At 52.5% G+C, this 13,512-nt stretch overlaps 4 protein-coding genes across 4 annotated transcripts; 1 reads left to right on the top strand and 3 right to left on the bottom strand.

Moving 5' to 3' along the window:
- Window positions 1-34: 34 nt before the first annotated feature.
- On the bottom strand, window positions 35-2,349 carry CC1G_15275 (other/FunK1 protein kinase; the record flags this gene model as incomplete). Its single annotated transcript, XM_002910321.1, has 8 exons — window positions 35-705; window positions 749-786; window positions 902-1,088; window positions 1,137-1,411; window positions 1,486-1,597; window positions 1,651-2,082; window positions 2,130-2,283; window positions 2,323-2,349. 8 exons carry the CDS (start codon window positions 2,347-2,349, stop codon window positions 35-37), a joined length of 1,896 nt encoding a protein of 631 aa, XP_002910367.1.
- Window positions 2,350-2,951: 602 nt separating this feature from the next.
- On the bottom strand, window positions 2,952-4,292 carry CC1G_15276 (hypothetical protein; the record flags this gene model as incomplete). The annotated part of the gene is made up of 5 exons (XM_002910322.1): window positions 2,952-3,419; window positions 3,482-3,521; window positions 3,579-3,635; window positions 4,101-4,163; window positions 4,219-4,292. 5 exons carry the CDS (start codon window positions 4,290-4,292, stop codon window positions 2,952-2,954), a joined length of 702 nt encoding a protein of 233 aa, XP_002910368.1.
- A 697-nt stretch (window positions 4,293-4,989) lies between these two features.
- Window positions 4,990-8,215, top strand: CC1G_09418 (hypothetical protein; the record flags this gene model as incomplete). The annotated part of the gene is made up of 2 exons (XM_001833952.2): window positions 4,990-5,144; window positions 5,194-8,215. 2 exons carry the CDS (start codon window positions 4,990-4,992, stop codon window positions 8,213-8,215), a joined length of 3,177 nt encoding a protein of 1,058 aa, XP_001834004.2.
- Window positions 8,216-8,560: 345 nt separating this feature from the next.
- Window positions 8,561-13,130, bottom strand: CC1G_09419 (hypothetical protein; the record flags this gene model as incomplete). The annotated part of the gene is made up of 9 exons (XM_001833953.2): window positions 8,561-8,649; window positions 8,796-11,771; window positions 11,813-11,867; window positions 11,923-12,061; window positions 12,112-12,248; window positions 12,308-12,487; window positions 12,548-12,632; window positions 12,688-12,791; window positions 12,846-13,130. The coding sequence occupies 9 exons, from the start codon at window positions 13,128-13,130 to the stop codon at window positions 8,561-8,563; spliced, it is 4,050 nt and encodes a 1,349-aa protein (XP_001834005.2).
- Between the last annotated feature and the right edge of the window lie 382 nt (window positions 13,131-13,512).

A 13,512-nucleotide genomic window follows, 5' to 3' on the forward strand; every position in this document is an offset into this window, starting at 1 on the left:
GCACAAGAGATTCATCCCCAAGGAGCGTAATAACTCACGAGGGTCGAGGCACACGTATCACAGGAATAGCGCGATCCTCGTCCGACTTCTCCAACGTCATGAACTCTTCCTCGGAGTGGGACATAAGAAACGAGAGAATAACCCGCTGAAAACATTCATGAAGAAACTCTGGTCGCGATATAGGCGAATCGCGCGGGAACCAATGGGGGTCAACGTACAGGTACCTTTGCATTTCCCTGAGGAGAGCATAAAAAGGTCTGTAAGCTGGGTGTATGTCTTCCTCCTTGCAGCCGTCGGGCCAATTATGTTTTCTACCGCTGCAAAATTCGATCCAACAGTACTGAGGGATATAGCCTTCGTGTTCAGGCGTGCCCTCGACTTCGACCGATGGCTTAGCGAACAAAGCCCAGAAGACCATGAGCCAATACACCGATTCGGCGTCGTGATAAAGTCGGTGTCTCCACGGGCCGTGTATTGGATACGGGGGTTCCCTATTGAGTTTCCAGCGTTGCGATGGGTCGAGGCCTATGTCTCTCCCAACGAGTCCACTAAACATCGAAACGCGGTCCGGAAAGGTTTTCTCGTAGGAAGCCAAGTGCGCAGACAACGGGATTGAGGGCAAAGAGAAGTAAAAGTCAAGTGTGAGCGGTCCGCCTAGGTAAATCGCCCTGGCCATGAACGCGGCTGTCCCCTTGAAACGCAACACTGGTTAATAACGTCTCAGTCGAAAAGGCGCATGGGCTCTCACCGCTCCAGAGGGCGCAGGTTGCTCCGCCGTCGTCTCGTCTGCAGGGAATATCTAGCTGCTGTCGAAGTCAATCAAGAGGGCGGAGGTTTCCATTGTGTCCGAGCTGAACCGCGTCATTAGAAAGAGGCACACGAAGAACATACCGCCGCGTACCTTTCACCAAGCAGATATTTACTGAAACAATAACGAGAGCCCATCGATTGCTTCGTGTCATCAGACGCCTTCTTACTATTGTGAGTATCACTGGCCTCGGTCTTTTCAGATGGGGGGATGTACAAAACGTTCCCTTTGCTGATGTCGCGATGCAGGACGTTGCGCTCGAGGAAAAGCATGCGTGTGACTACTGGCGTCAGCTTCCATTTGTCTTGCTAGAGACACTGGAACTCACTTTCCAAGACATCGTATTCCACCATGAGCATCTCTCGAACGGTCTTGATGGACATAAAGGATTGACCAATCTCGTTGAATCCCATCCAAGTCTCGTTTCTCCGTGCGTAAGGGTACGGGAGACGTTCGTAGAAGAGCAGACGAATCACCCCAGGCAGGCTACCCTTTTCGTGTATGCGCTCCAATATCTCGATTTCGCCGAGAACATCCTTTCGGCACAACCGCATCTTGATGACGTTGAGGGAGGACCCGTTGCAACGAATCCGAGGTCGGCGGCTATCGTGAATGAAAACGTGTGCCCGAGAGCTGAAGAAATTGTGGCCGTAACGACAGAGGAATTCACCGCGTACCGCATGCGGCAGATCAGCTGGGGGGAATCTGAGACTGTACCCACAAGCGGGAGAATTGTCGTGGGCTGAAGCTGGCTTGTAGACAAGTTCGATGTTGGAATTGACCCACTCCCTGGCAGGTTCATAGTCGGTAAACCATGGCAAGCATTGCCATCTGCAATTCACTGCTTCCCCAGGCAAAGGTGAAGTGGTGGATACCCGCACCTGCTTCCCCTACGAGCAAATACACCTCTGTCTTGTCGAGTACAAGACCAAGGGCGACTCTGAAATCGGGTCGGGCGTCGAGGAGAAGGCAGAGACAGGTCCCAGAATATTCAATGGTCTCGATATCTCGGTATTTGGGCCTCTCAGGTGCAGTCTCCCCGGCAACCCTGATGAGGGGCCACAATATATGGGAATGGGGGTCCTTCGGATGAACTTCGTCCTCTGAATCGTCTGAATCGCCAGACTCAGATCCATCGTCCTTCCGACCATCATGCCAATGCTCTTCGAACCCGGCGACAAAGTCAGGTTTGGCACTCTTGTCGTCTTTGTCACGAGGATGACCTGGCTGGACGAGATTTGAGGTGTCCTTGAAGACGACGAGACTCGAGAATTCTGTGCTGTTAAGGTCATCCGTAGGATAGGGTTGAAAGGCTACTCACTTCGGTAGCACTCTTTAACCAGTTTGCAGACCGTATTCACGTCAGTCAAGAATGTGTCGCGTGAGTTGAATTCCGGGACTTGAGTTAGGTTCAGAGCTTGCTCGTCGCGTTGGAGGTTCACAACTGACAGCAATGCATCCACATTGTTGTCGTTCTTGGATAGCGTTGGATTTTAAGAAAAGTTTGGGCCCACTTCTTCATCGCTCCGGCTGCACGACATCGTGGTGAAATGCCAACCGAGGTAGACTGACTCGCGTTTGACACGCGTCTGAATATGATCACGGCCACGAGCGCTGGCTCAGTTCGATCCCTACCGGCTACCATCGTTTTCGGGGGTTCATTCACAAGAATCGTTCGAGGCAAAAAGTGCAGGCACATCACATTGGCAACAAAACTATCAGTACGATACATCCAATGGAGCACCAGAATCCCGTATGTAACAACAACGGTCAGCAGCTGTAAGTACATACACGAACGCAAGAAGAATGACAAGGCATATGGGCAAGAAACGCAATATAAACACGACGGAGATGGAACGAAAATGGATAATTCGGACGTACGGAAACTCGGATGAAGTGGTTGGATGGGATGATGCATGGGTTTCGAGGAGGTAGAAACAAACAAGAGGGATTGAAAGAAAGGCAGATGTAAAAGGGCACATGCATTACATACATAGATACAACAAATATTGGGGCAAGAAAGAAAACAGGATGGTTGAAGAACAGAATAAACCAGACAGGGCCAATGAGAAAGTGGTCGATGGAATGAAGGCACAAGCAGACCTCCATTACCTTTCTACGCACACCCTACTCATGAGCGAAATCAACGTTCATAAGGAGGGGTGTGAGCCACATCACCGTTCCTCTCCCCACCGCCATTGGCTCTGTCACCGCCCTTCAAGGGAACATCACCAGCGGAAGCTTGGACAGGAGGTGGCGGAGTCCTGGCTCTGTCGTCCCTTCCATTGGGTCCACCCCTCCTCATATCCTCCTCCCTCCTTCTCAACTCTTCATCCCTCCTCCTCAACTCTTCATCTCGCCTCCTCAACTCTTCGTCCCTCCTGCGAGGGGAGGGGGAGCGCCTCCTCAAATCAGGGCTCCTAGACCTCCTTCGCCTGTCGTAGTCCCTGTCGCGGTCGTAATCACGGTCTCGGTCGTAATCTCGGTCGTAGTCACGGCGAGGAGGGGGAGGACCGGGCGGTGGCAGAGGCGAACGCGATCGGGTTCGACGGGGAGGTGGGGAAGAGCGGCGCTCGTAGCGCCAAACGCTCGAAGGGGGGTTCTTGGCCCACTATTGTGGAGTAACGATTAGTAAGAATGAATGACGTTTCGGTTAGAAGAAACACCACGTACTTGGATGCTCAAACGGGATCCCTCAAAGTACCTTCCGTGCCTAAAGGAGAGCAAAATCAATACCAAAACAAAGAACTGTAAAAGAATAACGACGTACATATCATAATAGGCGTCTTCGGCATCCCTGGTGCTTCTAAACTCGACAAAGGCATAGCTGCGAATTCGATCGTCGTTGAGCGTACTCGTTCGTGCGGATGTTTCGTTTGGAAGATAGATGCGAGGAAATCGTAATTCGTCAATCGGAAACTCGAAGGGTGGGTCGTACTGCCGCCGTCCTCTTCGTTCTCGAGAATCGTAATAGTCGTGACCCCGCTACCTTTGTTAAGAAAGAAAGAGAAAAGAAAGCGGTCTAGACGCCAGGGTGGCCACTCGCTCGTCAGGCCGATTACGTATGTAGTGTGTCGGTCCTCGAAACTCGTAGGTCGATCGTGACCGCAGCAGTCGGGTAGCAGGTGCGTGCGTGGCCTGCATTTTCAACATCCCGTCTCGTGTGGCGTCGTCTCGTCTCGAATATGTGTGTCGCATCGCGTCGGCCAGGGTCGTTCCCCCACGAAAAGACGATACCAAAGACCGCGAAAGATCTGATAAAAAAAACAGAGGTTTGGGAAAGAAAACTTACGGATTCGATGCAGCATGTGGGTTGCGCGGTGCAGGAACGTCGCAACGGACTAGAGGACCAAACCTGGAGAGGAACTTAGTCTCATTTCACACATTTGAATACTTTAAAGGCTACACACCGTTCAAATTCATAGGCAAGGTCTCTAGCACGGGTTGCAGGGTGAAAACCACTAACAAAGAGAATTCGCGGCATGGTGAAGGTTGCAGTCAAAGGTCAACAAGAGACATTTCCAGAAATTTCAATTTACGCGTGATTATTTGTCATTGTTTGGCTCAACTCACTGGACGGGCGCAGGACCCCCCTATATGCCTAGCTATCTTCGATCTTTATGCGACGAAAATCAAACCAAAAACCCCCCCATGTCCGATCTTTATGTGACGAAATCGCAGAAAAAAAGGGTGATGTCCGATCTTTCATGCGGAGTTTAGACCTCGTCGGTCCTGATGTCCGATCTTTATGCGTATGGGTCTCCACCGTCGCTTCATTCTTCGAGGCACCTCATCTTCTCCCTGTCCTCGTTCTCCACCCGATAGGACATTGCTGTGAGCTGTGAATGGCACCACCTTTAGGCTTGTCACCTTTGTGCGGGGTCTTCAAGCTTGTTCACGGAGTTTCATGGGCGTCAAGACGTGCTTCACTCGTGTGTCAACGACTTATGGACGTGCTTCCGGTGGCCTGGATTAGTGTATCAGCTATTCTCCCTTCATTCTACAATCTTTGACCATGTTTTACGGCGACTTCACTCTCGTACATTCATTAATTATCCCATTTACATTAGGAACTTCTAATTCTACTCTTTTTTTGCTTTTATGCGGACAAGAAGGCCTCTGAGCGATGTTAGATCCAAAGTGCGGACGAAGGTGAGCCCAAAGAGCCAACCCCGATCTTCATGCGGCGGATGCCGGCCAAATTTGGAAGTGCGAAAACCGCGAAAAATGGGGGTTTGGGATCGGAGATACCTAGGCATATAGGGGGGTCCTACGGGCGCTTTGGCCAGCAAATCGCGACGGTTTCGAGTCCGACTTTTGCATCGACCAGGGTTGGGTAAGTCTTGTATTCAATCCAATACAAACGACACTAACTGTTTTACTAGATGGATGCAATGCTATTCACTTCTCCGTCGTAGACTATTCCTCACAAAGACAGCAAATCTTTTCACAACCGAGACCAATGACCCAACCTGGCGTCTGGTTTCCTTGTTGAACCGTTCCCAAAATGTCCAGAACGTTCCAAGATACGCCCTAACTCAACACTTGAAAACTGCTAGAATACCCTTAGAAGAATACCGGTACTGGGAGGCCCAAATCCACCAGATCCCACGAGAGACCGTTCCACCATGGGTCGCGCTACACCTGCTATCTTCCAGGCAGTTTTCTGCAGCAGAAGCCTACGATCCTCTGCTCGACCTTGTCATTCTGAACCTACCGTCACTCCCCAAATACCTCCAATCCCAAATCCTAGTCCTTTCCGCTGTCCACTTGGCCAGTTGGGGGATGGCCATCCCACTTAGAGACTTGGTTGATGAATTCGTCAAATTAGGGCTAGTCAAGACGCCGGTGTATCCAAATCTCCAAGCGGAACCAACTTTACAACACCTCGTATTGGACTCGAATCAATCCTACGACCTCTATTCCAACCTCTTCCTCCGGGCACTCTCGCACATCCCAGCCTATTCTCCTCCCTACCACGATTCCATCACTTCCGTATTCTCGCAGATGACATCAAACTCTTTTCAAGCCAATCCTGAAACGTATTCCTATCTTTTGGGATGCTCGACGTCCACCTCACCACCCCACACACCCTCCAGTTATTCTGCACCACTTTCCATCCCCCTCCTCGACTTTCTCCGCACACAAATGGCCATATCGAATATCACGCCACTACCCGAACACAACGCAGCCTTTAAGACCTTCTGGACTAACCTCAGCAAACGAGTGCAATCGAAAGACCTCTCCAAGATCAGTTCCCGAACGCGCACGAGACGGCCCTCAGTTTCCAGGTACCCCACACGCCAGCGAAAAGCGATGCCGGAGGATAAGACGGGGAACATGCCGTATCAGGAGGCGTTTTCCAAGTTGGAGCGGGAGGAATTCTTCACGAACGTGCTGAAGGACGAGAAGAGCCCGTTGGACCCATTCTGGATGGAAGCGGAAGCGGAAGAGGTGGTCGAAATGGAGAACGATGCTGGTGATTGGGAGGACGGGTACCAAGCTCAGTTCGCGTTCCTCAACGACCCGGCGCTTCCAGTTCTTAATCCCGCAAAGGTTCGAACAGCCAGGTCTTACATTCGACTCTGGGAACGAATCGTCAAACGTCGGCGAGAACGTCGAATGCCCACATTATTCCCCTCGGGCGACACCTCGATAACTCCTCACGTTAAGACCAACTACGAGTTAACTCAGCCTCTCATCCGACTTCTCAAGGTAGCCGCGGAAGATCTCAGCCTCGATTCTGGTGCATTCGTAGCGCTCTTCAGGCGGCTCACCGTATCTCCCATCTTCCCACCCCCGGAAAGCGATGCGCGTCTACCTCAATTTACGAGAGAAACACGTGTTCTACAGCCGACACTCAGGAGCTATGTCTTGCTTCTGAGAGGCCTGGTTCTGAGGAAGGACTGGGAACAAGCGGACCGAATCTGGACATTCCTGTACGAGAGCGGAGGATTCGATTTCACATTGGGTGACAGTACGCGGTACGATTTCCTTCCCGCTGTTTGGCAGGCGGGGGATAGTTGTCTTGATGGCACGACGTTGAAGCATAGAGAAGACGAGGAGGAGTTCATCGGGATTGGTTTGCAGTTGCTGAACCACCAGGGACTGGTCCGCAAGAGCTGGGAAGTGTTGGACGCCTTCGTGTCTTACCGGCGGAGCACGATGCCATTAGAAGACCCATCTCCATGGATCTCCACCTCACTCCTCAACACCTACCTCACCTCACTCCGCCGGGCACCCTCCCCTATATCAATTTCCCGCGAACCCGAACCTATCAACACTTTCCAACTCATTTTCACCGTCTTCGACCACTCGTACACCCTCTTCCGCGTCCTTCCAGATGTGACGACGCTGAACATCGTGTTGCAAACCGCCAAGGACGTCCGAACGTGGAGTGAAGGCAGCATTAGAGGCCAAATCGCCAAGATCTGGAAAGGATTCACGACGCGGAAGCAGGCACCACAGGCTGCGGGATGGAAGTTGCCCCGGGACAGTCCGAGCCAGGAAGAAGCGGAGCAAACGACCGGGCAGGAGATCAAGCGTTTGCTGGACCACGGTGCCTCGGCTAGCAATCGCCCAGTGACCAAAGCGATGACTGCCAATGCGACGTTTTGGAGGAGTAGGCGACCAGAAGACACCGCGCGAGATGTGTTCCTGCAGGTCATGTTTGGTATGGGCCTGGCTGCCCGACCCTCATCTTACCCGACCACGGACGACACGAAACCCGAAGGCCCTCTGGCGCTGCTCACGTCCATCAAATCACCCGCCAGATCCGTTCGAGAGTCTTGGGACTCGGCGGGAGGCATCGTGGGCCTGGGCGTGGCGCTCCCCTCGCTCAAATTGGAGAGCTTCAGATGGGAGAACCGCATTCGATCCGGGAAGGGCATCTGGCGCTGGCCGGCTCCGCCTAACTCGCCTACCCAAGCGTCTCTCCCTCGCACTCCCCGCGCTTACTTCCCACACCTCCCACTCGCGGATTCTTCGCTCTTCGACTACCTCTCACTCCTCGCCACCACACCTCGTACCACGGAAATCCCCCTCTTGTTCGCTTGGGCGAAGTACCTCGGTGTGAGACCGAGCGAATCGACGGTGGCGCTCGCGTTGGTACTTTGGGGAGAAGTGAGCGCTGAAAGCCCGCTTGTAGAGGGGTTGGTGAAGGTTGGAGGCAGAGATCGAAAGGCGAGTATGGGTGCGAAAAACCCATCCTCTGAAGGAGAAATCGATGGTGGCGATGAGGCAAAGATCTCAAGCACGACGAGGAACATCGACGAGTATACTCGGTTCGTTCTTTGGTTGGAAGACTGGTTAGGAGTTCGTCAGATTCCCAATGAACGCACCCTGGCCAAGTGGAGGTTGATTGTCAAAAAGATGAGGATGGAGGGGTTTCCGACCACTATCGTTTAATAGATGTACAAGGATAGTAAACTGACGGTATTTACTATTTAGTACAGCGCGGTCCAAGATTGGGGCTAAAAATAAACGTAAAAGGTGAACGGGCCCTCTTCACCCGTCAATTGTTTATATTGGTCCAGGAGCCTGCCTGCCTCCTCGCGATCCTCTACGGCTCCAGTCAACATAGAACGATCGCCTAGGGCGAGTATAAGGTAACTCAATGATCTCTTGTAGTAGATGACACGGTCCCTTGGAGTACTATGATCCAATGCCTCCCTGAACGTGGCAATGGCCTCGATCAGGTCTTCTTCAGATCGGGTACAGTGAAACCGGCAATAGAGGGCAGTACCGAGGCGATCAAGGAAGTTGGTACGAGTTAGGCGGGTTGTTTTTAATTCCAAACCTTCCTTCGCCAGCCGTATGGCTTCGTTGAGACTCGAGATACACTCAGAGTGCTCAAAGCGGAGGCACAGAGTGAGAACAATGGACGACAGTACCAACGCGCGGTCGAACGGGCTTGCCAGTGACTCAACGGATTGCAGCGCCTCTCGATGCAACAGAAGTGCTTCCTTGAGGTCAGAGAAAGACCCACCAAGTGTGTAGCGTGTCCGAAGCATGTTACCAAGGCCGGTCACTAATAGAGGGCGGCGACGTTTTTGAGAAGCTGGTACGAGTTCTACTGCCTCTCGCTGCAACCGGATCCCTTCCTCCAAGTCAGAGACAATGCACACACGTCCTCCCGGAGGGTAAGCGTGCTTGTGAAGAGCGTCGGCAAAATTGGCCAACAATTGAGGGCGTAATACATGATCGCCGGAAAATGACATCAACTGCCGAAAGATTTGGATCGCTTCTTCAAGGTCTTGTGGCTCGGAGCTCTCTTTGAGGGCGGTCGCGAGGTTAATCATCCAGAATCTGCGACGCCGATGAGAGTCTGGCGCGAGCACCAACACCTCGCGAAACAAACGAATTGCTTCCACAAGGTCGGAGTCGGATTCGAAGTGCATAGAGCGGCTGAAGAGAGCCTGGGCCATGAAATGTAGTGACTCCGAGTCAGGGGGGTTCAGACGACTTTGTGTCTGCAATTCGAGGGCTTCTCGATGCAGTTGTATGGATTTCTCCAGGTCTAAGCTTGATCCACTGTGGCGAAAACGATGATTAAAGACACTGGCGAGGTGGTGGAGCGAGGTAGGACGAGTCGGATGTGTTGTTGGTAGGAGTTCCAGCGCCTCTTGAATCAGTCGAATCGCTTCCTCAAGGTCGGATATTGTTCCGAGATCGTCCCAGCGAGAACAAAGCATGGCGGCGAGGGTTTCCAGTGCGTTAGGGCGTTCTGGACGCGGCGCTGGGGTGACTTCCAAAACTCTTTCAATCAGCTTGATCGCTTCCTCGAGGTCGGAGATTGATCTGTTCAGTTGAGAGCGGGTATGAAGGGCAGCGGCAAAGTTCCTCATGTGTGTCACTTCATCGAGTCCATGTGCCTCTTGAAACAACCGGATGGCATCCTCAAGGTCGGAGGAGGATCCATGGCGTTCAAAGCGGACCAGAAAGGACATGGCGAGGTTTCCTATTATATTGGCACGGGAAGCTGTGCTAGGCGATGGTGTGGCTTCAGATTCAAGTACCTCTTGAAGTAACCGGATGGATCGGTCGAGGTCCAACCCCGATCCGTGGTACCTAGAGCGGGCATGAAGGAAGGCGGCAAGGTTCGTCGAAATGTCCCTGTCAAATTGCCGATCGCGTTGCGGGTCGCTCAGCCAACGTTCGGCCAAGTCGACTGCCAGTTGGACATCCGAGATTTGCTGAAACTCGTGGAAGTGTGCCCAAAGCGACTCCATGTAATGCGATAACAAGGTCGGCCAATTCGGATCCGACGAGGAGCAGCGTTGAATGGCGTATGATCTTGCATCGACAGCCGCGATTATATGCGCTGCGTCCCTCGATTTCAGGAAGAGATCGTGGTGGAAGTCCGCTAATATGTCCCAGATGTGAACAGCGTCGGGCCGCAGGCGCACGGCCACTTCGAGACATTGCATCCCGAATGGAGTCGCGGCTCCACCCTCTTTTTCGCGCACCATTAGTCCTAGATAGAGAAGTATAGTAGGCTGTTCTTGTGTCCTCTCGAGTTCAGCATTCGGATAGAGTAAGTTTCCAACCATTATTGCCCACTGATCCATGGCCCCGTTCGCTTCGGTGCCTTCCAGCAGCTTGAAGTGGCTTGTTTGAGCCCAGTCCGCTGGCCGGCGCCCAGTCCCTGTCGATAGATGCATTGGCCAATATAGGCATGCGTAACGTCGAGGATTGCGCGGTTGAGGAATGGACCCGGCGGTAGAGGGGTAAGGAAGGAAACCGCGGAAAGTGAGCTCCAAACACCGCTCTCCCAAGAGTGAATGACAGTCACGATGCGAGATGGAGAAGGCTGGCGGGCTCGCCTTGGAGCCCTCGGAATGGATGAATTCAATGAAGGATAGGTGGTAAAGGGCGGAGGCTGGCTGGACTTTGTCGCGATGGAATGAACCCCGGGTTCTGAGAGCGGAAAGAAGCGCCTGGACCCCTTCGACCATGGTGGGTGTTAGGCCCGAAAGGGATGCAAAATCCGAAAGTGAAAGCGTCTCTTGTAAAACCGTTGTGAGCCCGAAGAAGCGACGAAAAACTTCTTGGTTTTCAGGGACGGGGAAAAGGCGAAGAATGGCGTCGTAATAAAGGTTGTACAGCCCATCGGCGCTTGAGACGTTCCTTTGCGAGTCCATGATTTGCTCGAGTCGTTGTTGGGGGGTTGCGTTGTCGAGAATGTTATTTAAAATGGCAAAGACAGTGGCCACCCATACAAACAGGCCGTCAGCCTTGTTGGCAATCTTGGCAATGTACCTATCGTCTGGGTTACCGCCGTGGCCCCAATCGATTGAATTGAAGTGATGCTCAATATAGGACTTGAGTACTTCGTCGGAGACTGGAGGAAAAGCGTATGTTTGGTGTGGTACTGCTTCCAGGTTCTTCCAAGCAGAGTTCAATGCGTTCTCTCGACTAGTGACAATGAACCGAACAATCGAAGGGTCGACATGGCTGAGGAGTTGGATGAGGGAGCGATAGTGTTTCCATTCGTCGAGAGCGTCAAGAAGGATGACGAGAGGATAGGGGTAGCAAAGGGAGCGGATTGGCTGGTGGATGTACCGTTCCAAGTGGTCCTGTAGGGGCAAGCCAGCGCAGCTCTTAATGGTTGTTACAATCGCAGACACTGCCCTTGGGTGCATCCTACCAATTTCCGACGCTAGAATCTTGACAAGGGTTTCGGGCCCGGTATCAGGAGAAACGGCCGTCAAGAAAGCGGAGGCAGCAAGTCGATCGCACTTGCGGAGCTCTTGCGCAAGGTGATGGGCTAGAGTAGATTTACCCATTCCCAGTGGTCCGTGTAACCATAGCAGGGGCTCCTTCGACCCGTCCAACCATCCCGAAATATGCGCGATGGTATCTTGACGACTTCCACGAAAATAGTCCCTCCGTAACCCGCTGACGTCCGGGTGCTGGGGTAACTGATTGAAAGTGACATAGTCTGCGCGTTCACAATGAGCACCTATGAAGCGATACATTGTAAGCCAACAAAACAGGGCGCACCGACTTGGGTACCGACTCCATCAATTCTGACTTGTAGCCGGAGAAGGTTGGAGTTCTATATGATGCACATATATAAGCTTGCGCCCAAGAAGAACCCGCACCGAACTGACCTGAAACTGGTGAACAGCGGCATTGAGCTCTGCGGCCAGTCCTTCCAGTTCCCTCTTGTGATTGCTGTTTTGCAGAAAACACCAAAGTATACTATTGTGATTCAATTCCCTACATCTCTCGACAATAGGGCGAAGTTTGCTAAAAGGGGCCCCCGTGAGCAGATAACCAGTCACGGGGAAGAGACATACCCTTCAAAGCGGGCGATAAGCTGTTCGACTTCCTCGGAAACTTCGCCCATGGTGGAACATGCCTCGGCAGCGGCGAGAGCAAATTCACCCGCAGTTAATGCCAGTGAGTGGATGTCCTCGTAGTTGAATTGGGTTTGCTGGGTCAAAAGGTGGGTCAATCGCAAGGTTGGCACGAATGAGCAGCGGGATGGTTTACCTGGGCTGCCTTGAACAGGCTCAAGACGGACCCAACAATGGCTTTGATGCCCGGTACCCCAGCTGACTCGCTTGCTTCCTTGAAGATGTCGAGTATAGTCACGCCCGTCCCAAGGGCTGCTTTAACAATGGGATGCTGAGCTCGAGGTGATCTTGATGCCGACAACATCGGATGAGAGGACTAGGAAGGAAAATGTCCACTTAGCGAAGTTATTGTCCTGGAAATGCGAATTGCCCTCACCGCCAATGAGTCGATTGACTGGTTTACAATCTCGAGCAGCGGCGGTGTTGTATCGGCAGTCGACTCTCGCACCATCTCAACGGTACTTTCAACAAATGTTTAACCAGCTGGCAGCAGCCGAGTGGAAAGGGCAGACATACCGGTAGAATGACTCGGCGACCTCATCTGGTCTCGTAAGACCCTCGTCCGCAAGACGGATGAGACGCTCGCAGAACTCGGCGCAAGTGTTGAGAACTGTTGACAGCTAAGAAAGTACGGTCAACTTCCAGAGACGCTGTCAACACTGCGTACAACTTACCCGCCCTTCAATGTCGTTGCGGCTGATCTGGACAAGGAGAAGAATCACTGCCCTGAGTCGGTCTGAATCTTGAAGCAGATAGATCGTAGAGAGCACTGCCATGTCTTTCTCGACGGATTGGCTTCGCTTGAATGGCTTTCCAGGCGCATGATAGGTGGTGCGTTCGACGATGTTTTCTTTTGGATCGGGTAATGATAAGGCCATCCGAGTCGATTCACTCCCCCGGCTTGAAAACCCGAAAAACTTCAAGACACGGTCTCGCCTCCGGGGTTTCTGTTTCTTCATCGTACTGGGCGTCAACTGGAAATGAGAATTCGCTGCTTTCCTGAAGGCACAGGAAGGGCGGTCGTAAAGGTGCGAGGTAAACCGGGTTATGTTCGCATCGATAAGTGCTGTCAAGGACCGCTTCGTGCAACGAGGTGCACAGTTGACAGCCCTGGGTCGACGATTCCTTATTCTGGGTCATTGTGGGCGCCAGAAACATGGTAGTGGGCCCCCCTTCCGTCTGGTTAGCTTTTGCCGGAACAAGTAGGTGGTCAGCTCACTTCTTTGTAACCGATTGGTCTGGGGTCTTTTCCAACCTGACCAGGGAATCAAGTTTGATAGTGTCTTCAGACCACGTCGGCTAGCTCCACGAAGCCATGTCCCTTAGCCGCCACTACTGGAC

The sequence above is a fragment of the Coprinopsis cinerea genome (genome assembly GCF_000182895.1).
Source record: "Coprinopsis cinerea okayama7#130 chromosome 10 map unlocalized cont3.10, whole genome shotgun sequence".
Classification (NCBI taxonomy): Eukaryota; Fungi; Basidiomycota; class Agaricomycetes; order Agaricales; family Psathyrellaceae; genus Coprinopsis; species Coprinopsis cinerea.